The sequence below is a fragment of the Coregonus lavaretus genome (assembly GCF_964263955.1).
Source record: "Coregonus lavaretus genome assembly, chromosome: 17".
NCBI classification, from domain to species: domain Eukaryota; kingdom Metazoa; phylum Chordata; class Actinopteri; order Salmoniformes; family Salmonidae; genus Coregonus; species Coregonus lavaretus.
This window is the reverse complement of record NC_140004.1, coordinates 12,160,606-12,177,871: the sequence shown is the minus strand read 5'-3', so window position 1 is coordinate 12,177,871 and position 17,266 is coordinate 12,160,606. Positions and strand designations below refer to the sequence as shown.

The window sequence follows — 17,266 nt, the reverse complement described above, 5'->3', positions numbered from 1 at the left end:
ACAAAATGTGGAAAAAGGGAAGGAGTCTGAATACTTTCTGAAAGCACTGTATATTATTCATTTTTGTATATCTGTGTTCATATTATCCATGAGTTTCTAGTAGATAGACCATATGGTTCAAGAGAAAATAGCCTAATTAATGCAAAAAGCATCTAATCAACAATGGCACTATTTTCAATTACCTCTGCAACTCGTCCAACTATTCACTTCTTTCACGACTGCCACCAGTTTGACGCCAAGACATTGACAATAAATACATATTGACATAGTAAAATGAATAAAAGTGTAAAAAAAAATTATATAAAGATATTTCATGCTGAAACCCTCATTTTAAACACCAATGGTACTCACTAAGTTGATGGTTTATATTTAGGATAATGTTTTACAGCTTTGTCATTCTATTTTTTTATTTTAAAATCATCTTATTTAATTATTTCATATATTTTACATGTGATACGGCCAGAGAGAGGGCCAGAGATAATTACTGTGATAATCTGAAGTACCCAAAAGGACCACTAGATATTTTATGATAGGTTGGATTACATAAAATCCTTGAAAGATATCTAAATGTGTTTGTTTTCCCCCTATTGAACTGTACATATGTATATCTTGTCTAGGACATGCAAGAAAAACGAATAAATAATTGTTCACAAAAAGAAAAATACCCAAATTATGGTAGTTTACTGACGTTTCCAGTAATATAGCCTGCCTTTGCAACCCTAGTTTAGTTACAACGGTGCTTACAATACACACAAAACTCTACATTTAAAAAATACCTTTGAATACATTTCCAGTTCCCCCACCTCCACCAAACCAATGTATCAATCACAGTACTCTGTAGTGTATTTTGTGACAGACTTGTTGAATCTGAGATAGGGGTAAAAGGGTCTAAGGATGGGCTTTGGCAGAAGCTTTGAAAGGGCTGGATACCTCCTTTCCTGTTTCCTTTGGTTCAGATATTAACATTTCTGCTTCCCAAGTCAAATCAAAATGAACCATTTGAGCCAATAAAAGGATCTTAAGATTGGCAGTATCACCTGTTGGTGTCTTGGAACACATCTTCCTGGGAGCTCTTGCCACTGAATACCCGGTCGAACTGGAACTCTCTCGGCCCCCTTGGGGTTTCCACAGTAACAGAGTAATCGTCCAGACACCCCACGGCGATGGCCCCTCCCTGAGCTGCCTCGGCGCGGCTCATTGGTCGTATCCGACAGAACACTCTAATTTTACCTGCACCACACGACAAAACCACTGCAAAGGTCAAGTGACGCCACTGACCCCACAACTTGCACCTACGCTAGCTCAGCTAAAATAGTATTGTGGCATGCAGAAGACCCGTGTTCAAACCTAGTCAATTACATAGATAACTACCTTTCATGTCCTCCACCATGTTGTAGTACTTCTTTCTCATGGTCCTCTCTGAAGTGTAGTTCTCTACGACCTTCCTATTCTCCTCTCTCACCTGTTTCAGCTGTCAGCAGGGGATAGAAACATGGTTGTCCCGTCAAGGCCCTTAGCATCGAGAAATGCTGATTGTGTACATTGAAGGTTCTACTTCATGTCCTAGCTAGCTAGCTATCGGCTAGTTAGTCACACCACGTCCAAGTCCCTGTTTGGACAGCTCACCTGGTCTTGCAGCAATAAAAGTTGCTGGCCAACGCTTTTCACTCCCTCACCTTTCCCCAACATCTCATCCAACTCTGGAGCTGTGTCACAGTCTGAGAGAGTGGAGAGGAAAGCACAGTATGGGTGCTGTAGTGCAGGGTTGGGGTCAAGTCGAATAGAAGAAGTCTATAGGCAGGTTTCCATTAATCCAGGTTTATTCAACAAAAGCAATGTCACCCAAAAAATCTTTGTGACATGTGTAATGGAAATGGCAGATATAGATTTAATTCTAAATGCCAACTGCCTGCTAAATCTATTTTCCAACTATAAAAATATAGTTTCTTTGCAGGATCCTCGTCCTGACTTTCAAGAATGGCTGAATTGCTTCGACTTGCTTTTCAGGTTGGCTGGATGCAAGTTTCACCATCCAATTACAGGTTTCGTCATGGCACAGACCGTGGAGATACGTTGGCACATGAGAATTATTAGAATATGCCATATATTAGTCAATTCTTGCATTCTATCCATGCTGGTTTTTGCGGGCTACTACCTGTGACATGAAACAGATAGGTGGGAGGGCATACAGGCGGTCGCCAATTTATTAATGTGCAATTTGCCTAAATGGGTAATGGAAACACTTCAACCACTTTTATTCTACACTAGGTTTTTGCGAAAAAGTTTTGTTTTAAGGTGTGCCGTCAAACGTCCAGCTGTTTTTATCTACACAAGATAGTTAAATGGAAACGCACCATAGCAGGCAATTGTCAAATATATTTTCTATGCAAACTTTCTAAATGTCGACAAAAACATCACTGGACAAGTTAATGGAAACATAGCTAATGAGAATAAAAAGCATTTCTTTTCAATTTATTGAATTGGAATTTCAGATCGACTGGCTTCTATTCAAATTGACACCAACCCTGCTGTAGTGCATTAAACAAATGAAAAATATGCAGTTTACAGTGGGTATCATAAGTATTCACCACCCGTGGAGTAAAAATAATAATAATTGCATTACAAAGTGGGATTTATTTAAGTGGGATTTTTTTGTCATTGATCTAGACGATAATACTGGAAATATTCCATAATGTCAAAGTGAAAAGAAAATTCTAGATATTTTTTGCAAATACATGTAATCATTATAATATAGTTGTTGCATATTCACCCCCTTTGTTTAGGCAAGCCTAAATTAGTTCAGGAGTAAAATGTGGCTTAACAAATCATATCATAAGTTACATGGACTCGCTATGTGTGAAATAATAGGGGTTGACCTGTTTCCTCTGTACATACAACATCTGTAAGGTCCCTCAGTCCATCAGTTGTCCTTCTGAACTGAGCTTCAATGGCTGTGATGGGAGAAAACTGAGGATGGATCAACAACATTGTAGTGACTCCACAATAATGACCTAAATGACAGAGAAAATAAGAATAACGATATACAGAATATTCCTAAACACGGATACTGTATGCAACAAGGCACTAAAGTAATCCTGCAACAACAACAAAACACTTCTAAATAATAAACATTTAGGCCTAAATGCAAAGTCTTATGTTTGGGGCAAATCCAACACAACACATCACTGAGTAACTGCCTCCTTATTTTCAAGCATGGTGGTGGCTGCATCATGGTATGGGTATGCTTGACATCGGCAAAGACTGGGCAGTTTTTCCGGATAAAAAGAAACAGGATCGCTCTAATCACTGGCAAAATCCTAGAGGAAAACCTGCTTCAGTCTGCTTTACACCAAACAGGGGGAGAGGTATTCACCTTTCAGCAGGACAATTACCTAAAACACTGGAGTTGCTTACTAAGAAGACAGTGAATGTTCCTGAGTGGACAAGTTACAGTTTTGACTTAAATCTGTTTGAAAATCTATGACAAGACTTGGAAATGACTGTCTAGCTATGATCCCCAACACCTTGACAGAGCTTGACGAATTTTGAAAAGAATAATGGGCAAATATTGCACAATCCTGGTGTGCAATGCTCTTAGAGACTTACCTAAGACTCACAGCTGTAATCGCTGCCAAAGGGGTTTCTAACATTTATTGATTCAGTGTGGTGAATACTTATCTAATCAAGGTATAGTGTTGTTTTATTTTCATAAAAAAAATATATATATAATTGTTTTTCCACTTTGACATTAAAGTATTTTGTGTTGATCATTGACAACAATAATCACACTTTGTAATAATAATAATAATAATAATAATAATATGCCATTTAGCAGACGCTTTTATCCAAAGCGACTTACAGTCATGCGTGCATACATTTTTGTGTATGGGTGGTCCCGGGGTTCGAACCCACTACCTTGGCGTTACAAGCGCCGTGCTCTACCAGCTGAGCTACAGAGGACCACAATAGAATGTGAAGAAATCCAAGGGGGTGAATACTTATGATACCCACTGTACATGTCACGTGATTACACTGCACATATCCAGGAAAATACAACATTTAATACAATTTAGACCCTCAATCCCACTACAATGTTCAGTCACACAAATAGAAACAGACACACATGGGTAAACATGCGTAGTAGCAACAACGCACACGCGCGCGCGCACGCACACACACACACACACACACACAACATTACATTACATTACATTACCAGAGAGAGAAGGGCTGTCCCCGACTCTGATACAGTCCAAAGCCATCTGGGTAATCTCACATTCCCTCAGTGTCTCTTGTAGCAACAGCACATTAGATGCATACTCATCGGAAGAGTCCAACCTGTGGTACAGAACATTATTCACTCAATAACAAGAGGGGTGATGATTTTGTTTGGCACCATATCTAAAGGGCACTATGTAAAATAGGTGCTCTATGGTCTCTTCAGTGCTTCCATACAAAATCCTAAACCTAACCAATCCCATACATTTTCTACATTTAACTCCTTACCCTAACCCTAGCTTCATGTACTTACAGTGGGGAAAAAAAGTATTTAGTCAGCCACCAATTGTGCAAGTTCTCCCAATTAAAAAGATGAGAGAGGCCTGTAATTTTCATCATAGGTACACGTCAACTATGACAGACAAATTGAGAAAAAAAAATCCAGAAAATCACATTGTAGGATTTTTAATGAATTTATTTGCAAATTATGGTGGAAAATAAGTATTTGGTCACCTACAAACAAGCAACATTTCTGGCTCTCACAGACCTGTAACTTCTTCTTTAAGAGGCTCCTCTGTCCTCCACTCGTTACCTGTATTAATGGCACCTGTTTGAACTTGTTATCAGTATAAAAGACACCTGTCCACAACCTCAAACAGTCACACTCCAAACTCCACTATGGCCAAGACCAAAGAGCTGTCAAAGGACACCAGAAACAAAATTGTAGACCTGCACCAGGCTGGGAAGACTGAATCTGCAATAGGTAAGCAGCTTGGTTTGAAGAAATCAACTGTGGGAGCAATTATTAGGAAATGGAAGACATACAAGACCACTGATAATCTCCCTTGATCTGGGGCTCCACGCAAGATCTCACCCCGTGAGGTCAAAATGATCACAAGAACGGTGAGCAAAAATCCCAGAACCACACGGGGGGACCTAGTGAATGACCTGCAGAGAGCTGGGACCAAAGTAACAAAGCCTACCATCAGTAACACACTACGCCGCCAAGGACTCAAATCCTGCAGTGCAAGACGTTTCCCCCTGCTTAAGCCAGTACATGTCCAGGCCCGTCTGAAGTTTGCTAGAGTGCATTTGGATGATCCAGAAGAGGATTGGGAGAATGTCATATGGTCAGATGAAACCAAAATATAACTTTTAGGTAAAAACTCAACTCGTCGTGTTTGGAGGACTAAGAATGCTGAGTTGCATCCAAAGAACACCATACCTACTGTGAAGCATGGGGGTGGAAACATCATGCTTTGGGGCTGTTTTTCTGCAAAGGGACCAGGATGACTGATCCGTGTAAAGGAAAGAATGAATGGGGCCATGTATCGTGAGATTTTGAGTGAAAACCTCCTTCCATCAGCAAGGGCATTGAAGATGAAACGTGGCTGGGTCTTTCAGCATGACAATGATCCCAAACACACCGCCCGGGCAACGAAGGAGTGGCTTCGTAAGAAGTATTTCAAGGTCCTGGAGTGGCCTAGCCAGTCTCCAGATCTCAACCCCATAGAAAATATTTGGAGGGAGTTGAAAGTCCGTGTTGCCCAGCGACAGCCCCAAAACATCACTGCTCTAGAGGAGATCTGCATGGAGGAATGGGCCAAAATACCAGCAACAGTGTGTGAAAACCTTGTGAAGACTTACAGAAAACGTTTGACCTGTGTCATTGCCAACAAATTGTATATAACAAAGTATTGAGAAACTTTTGTTATTGACCAAATACTTATTTTCCACCATAATTTGCAAATAAATTCATTTAAAATCCTACAATGTGATTTTCTGGATTTTTTTCCCTCATTTTGTCTGTCATCGTTGACGTGTACCTATGATGAAAATTACAGGCCTCTCTCATCTTTTTAAGTGGGAGAACTTGCACAATTGGTGGCTGACTAAATACTTTTTTCCCCCACTGTATCTGGTTCAACCCTAACCCTAGCCTCAAACCTAACCCTAACCCCTAGCTTCATGTCCATATCCCGGTTCAAGTCTAACCCTAACCTCAACACTAACCCTAACCCTGAACCCTAGCTTCATGTCCATATCTGGTTCAGCCCTAACCCCTAGCTTCATGTCCATATCTGGTTCAGCCCTAACCCCTAGCTTCATGTCCATATCTGGTTCAGCCCTAACCCCTAGCTTCATGTCCATATCCCGGTTCAAGTCTAACCCTAACCTCAACACTAACCCTAACCCTGAACCCTAGCTTCATGTCCATATCTGGTTCAGCCCTAACCCCTAGCTTCATGTCCATATCTGGTTCAGCCCTAACCCCTAGCTTCATGTCCATATCTGGTTCAGCCCTAACCCCTAGCTTCATGTCCATATCCCGGTTCAAGTCTAACCCTAACCTCAACACTAACCCTAACCCTGAACCCTAGCTTCATGTCCATATCTGGTTCAGCCCTAACCCCTAGCTTCATGTCCATATCTGGTTCAGCCCTAACCCCTAGCTTCATGTCCACATCTGGTTCAGCCCTAACCCCTAGCTTCATGTCCATATCCTGGTTCAAGTCTATCCCTAGCCTCAACACTAACCCTAACCCCTAACCCTACCTTCATGTCCATATATTTGGTTAAACCCTAACCCTTGCCTCAACCCTTACCCTAACCCTAACCAATTAGGATTACTTGCCTAAACACAATCGCATTTGTATCTGCCCTCGAGGCAAAGATGCCCTCAGACCAAGATTGAATAAGTACAATTCCACCTAAAGCTGAAGGATGGGACCCTCCAGTTATATGGCAGAAAAGGAAGCTACAGTAAGTCAAATAAATGTTCAATGGGAAGGAAATTGGCTTTGTAGTTTGTATACTGACCATTCTGGGTCAGAGTTGTCCTCCTCTTTGCGGTTGTTATCATCTGCGGTCATCTGTGACATATGGTCAAGTTTTTCTCTTGCTTGGGCCAAGGCCACACGGTTCTCCTCGAACATGTGGTCAACAAGGAGCCTCGCCTCACTCACTTCGCTACAGATATCATGGGCCTAAGACAAATTGTTTCAATAATGTGACTCTTTTACAGTTTGAACAGTGTGCTTCACTAAACATTAGACTAGTAGCTGTGAAATAATATAACAATTTCAGTGAGGCAGGGCCGGCCCTGGGCATAAGCGACACATTCTTTAAAAACATGTTTTACTCAGTCGAGAGTGAGAATAGTAGAATAGACAAGGTGCAATTTCGAAATGTGTTTGCGCATCAGCTGTTTTCCTCTTCCTATGTCAGCCACTGACAGTTACTCAATTAGCCCAGATTGGTAAATTAGTCTAGCCAGCTATCTAAACTCTGCCAAATTACCGACCTGGTACGGAAATATTCTCTCTGCCCCATGGCAAAATGTGTAGAATTGCTGAAAACTTGTTTTAAAACTACAGCATCTTCTCTATACCCCATGGCAACGTGTAGAATTGCTGAATTAAAAAAAAAAAACTGCAGCATCTTCTCTATGCCCCATGGCAAAATGTGTAGAATTGCAGGAAATGTACTAAAATGTTTTGCCCGCGAGATGGGGGGGGGGGCCCATAACCAAATTTCGCCTAGGGCTCCCAAAAGGCTAGGGCCGGCCATGCAGTGAGGCATCGTTTAGGTGTCTCAGCATTTAGTTCCAAAGTGTTCCAATGTGTTTCAATGAGCCCCTTGAACACCTCACCTTCTCAACGACAACGCGGAGCAGGACAGCACAGGGGGGCTGTGCCACCGGGATAGGTGGGATGGGTGTCTGCTCTGACTCCAGGAGTTCAGTAATCTCTCTCTCCTTTTTATACAGACTCTCCTTCAACTCCTCCAAGCAGGCTTGGGCCCCCTCCAGTGGCAGCTCTGTGTCACTGCACCCCTATGGACAACAAAGCCTGCTCAGTGCTCACTGTCATAACCCCATAACACTGAACAATGCTTATGGCAGAAATTGCCATTAACTACAGATCGAGGATCCGATTACTCTACCCCCAATCCTTACCTTAACAATTAGGGCAATGGAAGCAATCTGATCCAGCCTCAGTGATTTGGGGCAACTTCTAGCAACTCTCCATAAGAGTGAATACCTGATCACAATAGAAAACATATACATACACCCACCTCAGTTTGCTTGACAAGACCGTTGTCATTCTCTAAGGTGTCACCAGCATCAGTAGGAGGGGCTTCCTTTTGCCCCTTCTCCTGTGGAGAGGTCCTGAGCATCTCCTGGACTTTCCCCACCTCCTGCCTGGCCATCTGCAGCTCCTGTAGCGCTATTCACCATTATAAACCATTTATAACAGTCAGAAACACACACACATGCACGAACATAAGCACACAGACTCACTGGATGCCTGGTGGCTGTGGAGGAGGTCTAGTCTGGTGGAGAAAAGCTCCATCATTTTGTTCTGTTGGGTAGAAGAACCATGTGGAGGTTATTTAAGCAGAGCCAAGTATCATCAGTCTGAGCTTCACTATAATTTCAAGAAGAAAATCAATACCCTGTCAAATTGTTTCATGTCACAAAAGTCATGTGTCTTCGCTATGCCACTCCATGTCAGTTCAGAAACAGTGCATTACTGTACAATAAGTAGCATAGCCAATGATGCTGTAGCAAAGCCTCTGTTTCTGCTGTGGCCACAAGAGGATGACCTTGGCTTGGAAATGATCAAGCTCTCACAAGTCCCTTTCAGTGGTGAGAGCTGGGACATGGCACACTACAAGACTCACAAACAAAGCAGAGAATCAGAATCTCTTTAGGCTCTCTATGGTCAGACCTTCTCTCTCTGCCACTGCAGGGCCTCCTCTCTACTCCTCCTCCTCTCAGCGCTCTGCTCTCCCTGCAGCTTCTCATTCTGCCGGCTCACACTCTGAATGGAAGAGGACAAAGATATGAGACAGAGATTTGGACCCGATGGACATTGTAGTTAGTTACTCCACAATACTAAACTAATTGACAGAGTGAAAAGAAGGAAGCTTGTACAGAACATAAATATTTCAAAACATGCATCCCGTTTGCAACACGGCACTAAAGTACTACTGGTACAAATGTAGCAAAGCAATTAACTTTTTGTCCTGAATACAAAGCGTTATATTTGGGGCAAATCCAATACAACACATTACAGAGTACCATTCTCCATATTTTCAAGCATAGTGGTGGCTGCATCATGTTATGGGTATAGTTGTAATCGTTAAGGACTGGGGAGTTTTTCAGGATAAAAAAGAAACGGAATGTAGGTAAGCACAGGCAAATCCTAGAGGAAAACCTGGTTCAGTAGTCTGCTTTCCACCAGACACTGGGAGATGAATTCACCTTTCAGCAGGACAATAACCTTAAACACAAGGCCAAATCTACACTGGAGTTGCTTACCAAGAAGACAGTGAATGTTCCTGAGTGGTCAAGTTACAGTTTTGACTTAAATCTGCTTGAAAATATATGGCAAGACTTGAAAATGGTTGTCTAGCAATGATCAACAACCAATTTGACAGAGCTTGAAGAATTTTGAAAAGAATAATGGGCAAATATTGTACAATAATTAGAGACTTACCCAGAAAGACTCACAGCTGTAATCTGCTAAAAGTGATTCTAACATCTATTGACACAGGGGTGTGAATACTTATGTACATTTGATATTTCTGTATTTAATTTTCAATAAATGTAAACATTTCTAAAAACATGTTTTCATTTTGTCATTATGGAGTATTTTGTAGATGGGTGAGAAAAAAATATCAATTTAATTATATTACAATTAATATCTATTTTGAATTCAGGCTGTAACACAACAAAATATGGAAGAAGTCAAGGGGTATGAATTCTTTCTGAAGGCACTGTATGTTGGTTTAAGTTTAAAGTTTTGGTAACACTTTACTTGACACCCAGCGTCATAACACGTTATGACACGGTCATAACCATGCCATACATAATATGTCATAAATCCTGACATAATTGGTCATAACCTGTCATAATATGGTCATGACACTGTCATGACCCATATGCATACACCTGTTGTGACATACAGTATATTGCGTTACTTTATAACTGGTTATGACACCTACATAAGAGTGTCAAAACCAACATTTATTCAAATATGTTTTTCCCTGCCAAGAAGTTTCCTTTCATTTTTAAAGTTTATTTCTTAAGTCCTTTGTTGTTGTTGTAATGAATTCTGTTTACAGTCATGTTTTTTTCATCAAATTGTAAATAAAATACACTTTATGACACTGTCATGAAGCATTATGACCATCATAATCATATAAGCCAGATAGGCCTATCACGTATAATGCATTCGGAAAGTATTCAGACCCCTTCCCATTTTCCACATTTTGTTACGTTACAGCCTTATTCTAAAATGGATTAAAAAAATTAAAATCCTCATCAATCTACACACAATACCCCATAATGACAAAGCAAAAAACAGGTTTTTAGAAATGTTAGCAAATGTATAATAATAATAATAATAATATGCCATTTAGCAGATGCTTTTATCCAAAGCGACTTACAGTCGTGCGTTCATAATTTTTTTTGTGTATGGGTGGTCCCGGGGATCGAACCCACTACCCTGGCATTACAAGCGCTGTGCTCTACCAGCTGATACCTTATTTACATAAGTATTCATTCAGACCCTTTGCTATGAGACTTGAAATTGAGCTCAGGTGCATCTTGTTTCCATTTATCATCCTTGAGATATTTCTACAACTTGATTGGAGTCCACCTGTGGTACGTTCAATTGACTGGACATGATTTGGAAAGGCACACACCTGTCTATATAAGGTCCCACAGTTGACAGTGCAGGTCAGAGCAAAAACCAAGCCATGAGGTTGAAGGAATTGTCCGTAGAGCTCCGAGACAGGATTGTGTCAAGGCACAGATCTGGGGAAGGGTACCAAAACATTTATGCAGCACTGAAGGTCCACCAAGACTCTTCCTAGAGCTGGCCGCCCGGCCAAACTGAGCAATCAGGGGAGAAGGGCCTTGGTCAGGGAGGTGACCAAGAACCCGATGGTCACTTTGACAGAGCTCCAGAGTTCCTCTGTGGAGATGGGAAAACCTTCTAGAAGGACAACCATCTCTGCAGCACTCCACCAATCAGGCTTTTATGGTAGAGTGGCCAGACGGAAGCTACTCCTCAGTAAAAGGCACATGACAGCCCGCTTGGAGTTTGCCAAAAGGCACCTAAAGGACTCTCAGACCATGAGCAACAAGATTATCTGGTCTGATGAACCCAAGATTGAACTCTTTGGCCTGAATGCCAAGCGTCACGTCTGGAGGAAACCTGGCATCATCCCTACGGTGAAGCATGGTGGTGGCAGCATCATGCTGTGGGGATGTTTTCAGCGGCAGGGACTAGTCGGGATCGAGGGAAAGATGAACAGAGCAAAGTACAAAGAGATCCTTGATGAAAACCTGCTCCAGAGGGCTCAGGACCTCAGACTGGGGCGAAGGTTCACCTTCCAACAGGACAACGACCCTAAGCACACAGCCAAGACAACGCAGGAGTGGCTTCAGGACAAGTCTCTGAATGTCGTTGAGTGGCCCAGCCAAAGCCCGGACTTGAACCCGATCGAACATCTCTGGAGAGACCTGAAAATAGCTGTGCATCCAACCTGACAGAGCTTGAGAGTATCTGCAGAAAATAATGGGATAAACTCCACAAATACAGGTGTGCCAAGCTTGTAGCATCATACCCAATTACACTCAAGGCTGTAATTGCTGCCAAAGGTTATTTAATCAAGTCCCGAGGAAAGGGTCTGAATACTTATGTAAATGTTATATTTCAGTTGTATTTTTTTTATACACTCCCGTTCAAAAGTTTGGGGACACTTAGAAATGTCCTTGTTTTCGAAGGAAAATCTTTTTTTTTGTCCATTAAAATATCATCAAATTGATCAGAAATACAGTGTAGACATTGTTAATGTTGTAAAAGGCTATTGTAGCTGGAAACTGCTGATTTTTTATGGAATATCATAGGCGTATAGAGGCCCATTATCAGTAACCATCAGTCCTGTGTTCCAATGGCACGTTGTGTTTGCTAATCCAAGTTTATCATTTTAAAAGGCTTATTGATCATTAGAAAACCATTTTGCAATTATGTTAGCACAGCTGAAAACTGTTGTGCTGATTAAAGAAGCAATACAACTGGCCTTCTTGAGACTAGTTGAGTATCTGAAACATCAGCAATTGTGGGTTCGATTACAGGCTCAAAATGGCCAGAAACAAATAACTTTCTTCTGAAACTCGTCAGTCTATTCTTGTTCTGAGAAATTAAGGCTATTGCCAAGAAACTGAAGATCTCGTACAACGCTGTGTACTACTCCCTTCACAGAACAGCGCAAACTGGCTCTAACCAGAATAGAAAGAGTGGAAGGCCCCGGTGCACAACTGAGCAAGAGGACAAATACATTAGAGTGTCTAGTTTGAGAAACAGACGCCTCACAGGTCCTCAACTGACAGCTTCATTAAATAGTACACGCAAAACACCAGTCTCAACGTCAATAGTGAAGAGGCGACTCTGGGATGCTGACCTAGGCAGAGTTGCAAAGAAAAAGTCCAGTGTTCTTTTGCCCATCTTAATCTTTTATTTTTATTGGCCAGTCTGAGATATGGCTTTATTTTTTGCAACTCTGCCTAGAAGGTCAGCATCCCGGAGTCGCCTCTTCACTGTTGACGTTGAGACTGGTGTTTTGCAGGTACTATTTAATGAAGCTGCTTGGGGATAGAATCTGTTCAGGAGCCTGTTGGTGTCAGACTTGATGCATTGGTACCGCTTGCCAAGCGGAAGCAGAGAGAAAATTCTATGGCTTGGGTGACTGGAGACTTTCAGGGCTTTCCTTTCGCACTGCCTGATATAGAGGTCCTGGATGGCAGGGAGTTCGGCCCCAGTGATGTACTGGGCTGACCGCACCACCCTCTGTCCCCCCTGTGTTGAGGGTCAGCGTGGCAGAGGTGATGTTGCCTACCCTCACCACCTGGGGTCGGCCCGTCAGTAAGTCCATGATCGAGTTGCAGAGGGAAGTGTTTAGTCCCAGGGTCCAAGCTTGGAGGGGACAATGGTGTTGAACGCTAAAGGGGACAATGGTGTTGAACGCTAAGCTGTAGTCTATGAACAGCATTCTCACATAGCTACTCCTCTTATCTAGGTGGGTGAGGGCAGAGTGGAGTGCAATTGAGATTGCATCGTCTATGGATCTGTTGGGGAGGTATGCAAATTGCAGTGGGTCTAGGGTGTCTGGGATGATGGAGTTGATGTGTGCCATAACCAGCCTTTTAAAGCACTTCATGATTACAGATGTGAGTGCTACAGGGCGGTAGTCATTGTGGCATGAAGCTTTACAGTTCTTTGGAACAGGAATGATGGTGGTCAGCTTAAGACGTGGGGAGTACAGACAGGGACAAGGAGAGGTTAAAAATGTCATGAATATAACTGCCAGCTGTTCTGCGCATGGTCTCACGTCGGCACGAGATCACCCCGTCTTCTGGGTCGGTGGGGCCCTCACGGTGTTGTTATTTCGAAGCGTGCATATAATGCATTGAGTTCGTCTGGTAGAGAGGCATCGTTGGGCAGATCACTGCTGGGTCTTCCTTTGTCATCCGTAATGGACTGTAGCCCCTGCCACATGTGGCGGGCGTCGGAGCCTGTGTAATATGATTCCACCTTATTCCTATATTGTCCTTTTGCTCGGTTGATGACTGCGGAGGTCATAGCGGATCTTCTTGTACGTATTCCTGTCCTCTGTCGTAGCCTCAGGGTTGTCTACGATAGCGCTGTGTGCAGTAGCCCTGTCCTTTAGCTTAGCGTCATCCTCTGTGTTAATCCAGGGCTTTTGATTGGGGAAGCAGTGAACCTTCACTGTGGGGACAACGTTGCTGATGCATTTCCTAATGAAGCCGGTGACGGAGGTGGTAAACTCGTCGATGTTATCGGCAGAGTCTCGGAACATATTCCAATCATCGCTAGCAAAGCAGTTCTGTAGCATAATCACTGATTCTGATGACCATTTCTCAATGGAGCAAGTCACGGGTACTTCCTGTTTGAGCTTCTGTTTGTAAACATGGAGCAGGAGTACTGAGTCATGATCTGATTTGCCAAATGGGGGACAAGGGAGGGCCTTGTATGCTTGCTTGTGGGTAGAGTAACAGTGGTCTTTATCGCTCCTAGTGGCAAAGGAGAGGTGTTGATGGAAGTTGGGCATCACGTGTCTTAATGACGCAGAGTTAAAATCGCCGGCAACAAGGAAAGCAGCCTCCGGGTGCAAGTTTTCCTGCTTGTTTATATCCTCGTACAGTTCGTTAAGTGCCAGCTTCTTATTGTCCTGAGGTGGAATGTATACAACAGTCACCATAACAGCTAAAAACTCCCTCGGGAGGTAGAAGGGTCAGCATTTGACCATCAGATATTCCAAGACGGGCGAGACTTCCACTACACTCGAGTCAACACACCATTTCTTGTTGATGAAGAGGCAAACACGATTTTGATTTCGATCTTAATGTATCGTACTGTATGGTTTCATGTTTTGTATGTTGTTCATGTTTTTTATTGTTATGTTACACTCAAAAAGCCCTCTGGGGACAATAAAGATCTACTGAACTGAATAGAATATAGCATAGTGACAAAGTTGTTCCCTGATGAGGGATGGTGATGGTTGGTTGGTAAGAGGGAACTCACTGTGAATCTCTCCTCCCAGTGTGTGTTCTTCTTTTCTACCTTTTCTTGGTAAAGGTCTAAGATTCTCTTCAGTGCATTCAGCTTGTTCTGGTAGTGAGATCGGATCTTCTGTATTGTCCTCTCCTACTAACACAGATAAGTGTTGAATTAAACTTGTAGTGACACCTAATCAATACACGCACGCATGCACACACATATCACCTGGTTCTCTCGTGATGCGATCTGAAAGTTTTCCTCCAGCTCTTGCACCATCTCCAGATGTCTACTTTTCATAGTCTGCATGTCCTCAGCTATCTGTTGCCACAAGAAATGAGACGCCTTAATATTGACACAATAAATTCTAATTGACTACTTAAGATCATCAGTCAGTCATCTAATAACATGTCATGACAAAGGTTAATGACTCATATACTGTACACACAGAGAATTCACAGCAGCATGATAGCCTAACAATTAAATAGAGATAAAGACTGACAAATCAAAGGCACCTGGTCTTCTGATCCTGCACAAACACACACACGCACTTGCATGTGCACACACACACAGACACACACACCACACACACACAGGGCTAGGCCTGGCCCTGTTGCTTAGGGCCCCCAAAAGGCTAGGCCTGGCCCTGTGCACACACACACACACACACACACACACAATACAGCCTCTTCCAGGCAGAAGGAGCAGCAGACATGTGAGTAAAGAGGAGAACACAACATTATCTCTAACAATGAGCTCACTGTGTGCTTCTTTTCACACCGATCAACATCGGGTTTGTCTCTTAGTCACACGTCTGACTATCTTAACCCATTCCTTCTCTGTACATTCCATAATGAGTACTGCTCTTCAGCTCAATATTGTACTATGTGGCTTCATAGAAATGATAAACGTACAGTCACTTCAGAAAGTCTTCATACCCCTTCATTTATTCCACATTTTGCTGTGTTACGGCCTGAATTCAAAATGTATTAAATAGATTTCTTTACACACAATACCCCATAATGAAAAACATGTTTTTATAAATTTTTGCAAATGTATTGAAAATGAAATACAGAAATATCTCATTTACTTAAGTATTCACACTCCTGAGTCAATACATGTTAGAATCACCTTTGGCAGCGATTACAGCGGTGAATCTTTCTGGGTAAGTCTCTAAGAACTTTGCACACATGGATTGTAGAATGTTTGCACATTATTCTTAAAACAATTCTTCAAGCTCTGTCAAGTTGGTTGTTGATCATTGCTAGCCAGCCATTTTCATGTCTTGAAATAGATTTTCAAGTAGATTTAAGTGAAAACTGTAACTAGGCCACTCAGGAACATTCAATGTCGTCTTGGTAAGCAAATCCAGTGTATATGTGGCCTTATGTTTTAGGTTATTGTCCTGCTGAAAGGTACATTTGTCTCTCAGTGTCTGTTGGAAAGAAGACTTAACCAGGTTTTCCTCTAGGATTTTTCCTTTCTTTTTATCCTAAAAAAAATGATGCAGCCACCAACATGCTTGAAAATATGAAGAGTGGTACTCTTGGGTGATGTGTTGTGTTGGATTTGACCCAAACACAACGCTTTGTATTCAGGACATAATGTTAATTTCTTTGCCACATTTTTTGCAGTTTTACTGTAGTGCCTTGTTTGTACACACCTACTCATTCAAGGGTTTTTCTTTATTTGTACTATTTTCTACATTGTAGAATAATAGTGAAGACATCAAAACTATGAAATAACACGTATGGAATCATGTAGTAACCAAAAAAGTTTTTAACAAATCTAAAGATATTTTATATTTTAGCTTCTTCAAAGTAGCCAGCCTTTGCGTTGATGACAGCTTTGCAGACTCTTGGCATTCTCTCAACCAGCTTCACCTGGAATACTTTTCCAACAGTCTTGAAGGAGTTCCCACATACAGTGGCTTCCGAAAGTATTCACCCCCCTTGGCATTTTTCCTATTTTGTTGCGTTACAACCTGGATTTAAAATGTATTTTTGGGGGGTTTGTATCATTTGATTTACACAACATGCCACTTTGAAGATGCAAAATATATTTTTTTGTGAAACAAACAAGAAATAAGACAAAAAAAAACATTAAACTTGAGCGTGCATAACTATTCACCCCCCCCCCCCCCCAAAGTCAAAACTTTGTAGAACCACCTTTTGCAGCAATTACAGCTGCAAATATCTTGGTGTATGTCTCTATAAGCTTGGCGCATCTAGCCACTGGGATTTTTGCCCATTCTTCAAGGCAAAACTGCTCCAGCTCCTTCAAGTTGGATGGGTTCCGCTGGTGTACAGCAATCTTTAAGTCATTCCACAGATTCCAAATTGGATTGAGGCCTGGGCTTTGACTAGGCCATTCCAAGACATTTAAATGTTTCCCCTTAAACCACTCGAGTGTTACTTTAGCAGTATGCTTAGTGTCATTGTCCTGCTGGAAGGTGA

The 17,266-nt window shown here is 42.0% G+C and overlaps 1 protein-coding gene across 1 annotated transcript in view; it reads right to left on the bottom strand.

Annotated features, from left to right (window-relative positions):
- Positions 1 to 17,266, bottom strand: part of LOC311145025 (uncharacterized protein) — a gene marked incomplete at both ends in the record, with an annotated part of 30,232 nt that overhangs the window by 3,768 nt on the left and 9,198 nt on the right. Inside the window, 11 exons of the mRNA XM_084181230.1 lie at positions 1,038 to 1,230; positions 1,372 to 1,471; positions 1,627 to 1,718; positions 4,217 to 4,338; positions 7,039 to 7,205; positions 7,871 to 8,053; positions 8,296 to 8,447; positions 8,522 to 8,582; positions 8,952 to 9,044; positions 14,838 to 14,960; positions 15,039 to 15,131. Coding sequence (XP_084037356.1) covers positions 1,038 to 1,230; positions 1,372 to 1,471; positions 1,627 to 1,718; positions 4,217 to 4,338; positions 7,039 to 7,205; positions 7,871 to 8,053; positions 8,296 to 8,447; positions 8,522 to 8,582; positions 8,952 to 9,044; positions 14,838 to 14,960; positions 15,039 to 15,131 — 1,379 coding nt within the window. The remainder of the gene's footprint in view (positions 1 to 1,037; positions 1,231 to 1,371; positions 1,472 to 1,626; positions 1,719 to 4,216; positions 4,339 to 7,038; positions 7,206 to 7,870; positions 8,054 to 8,295; positions 8,448 to 8,521; positions 8,583 to 8,951; positions 9,045 to 14,837; positions 14,961 to 15,038; positions 15,132 to 17,266) is intronic.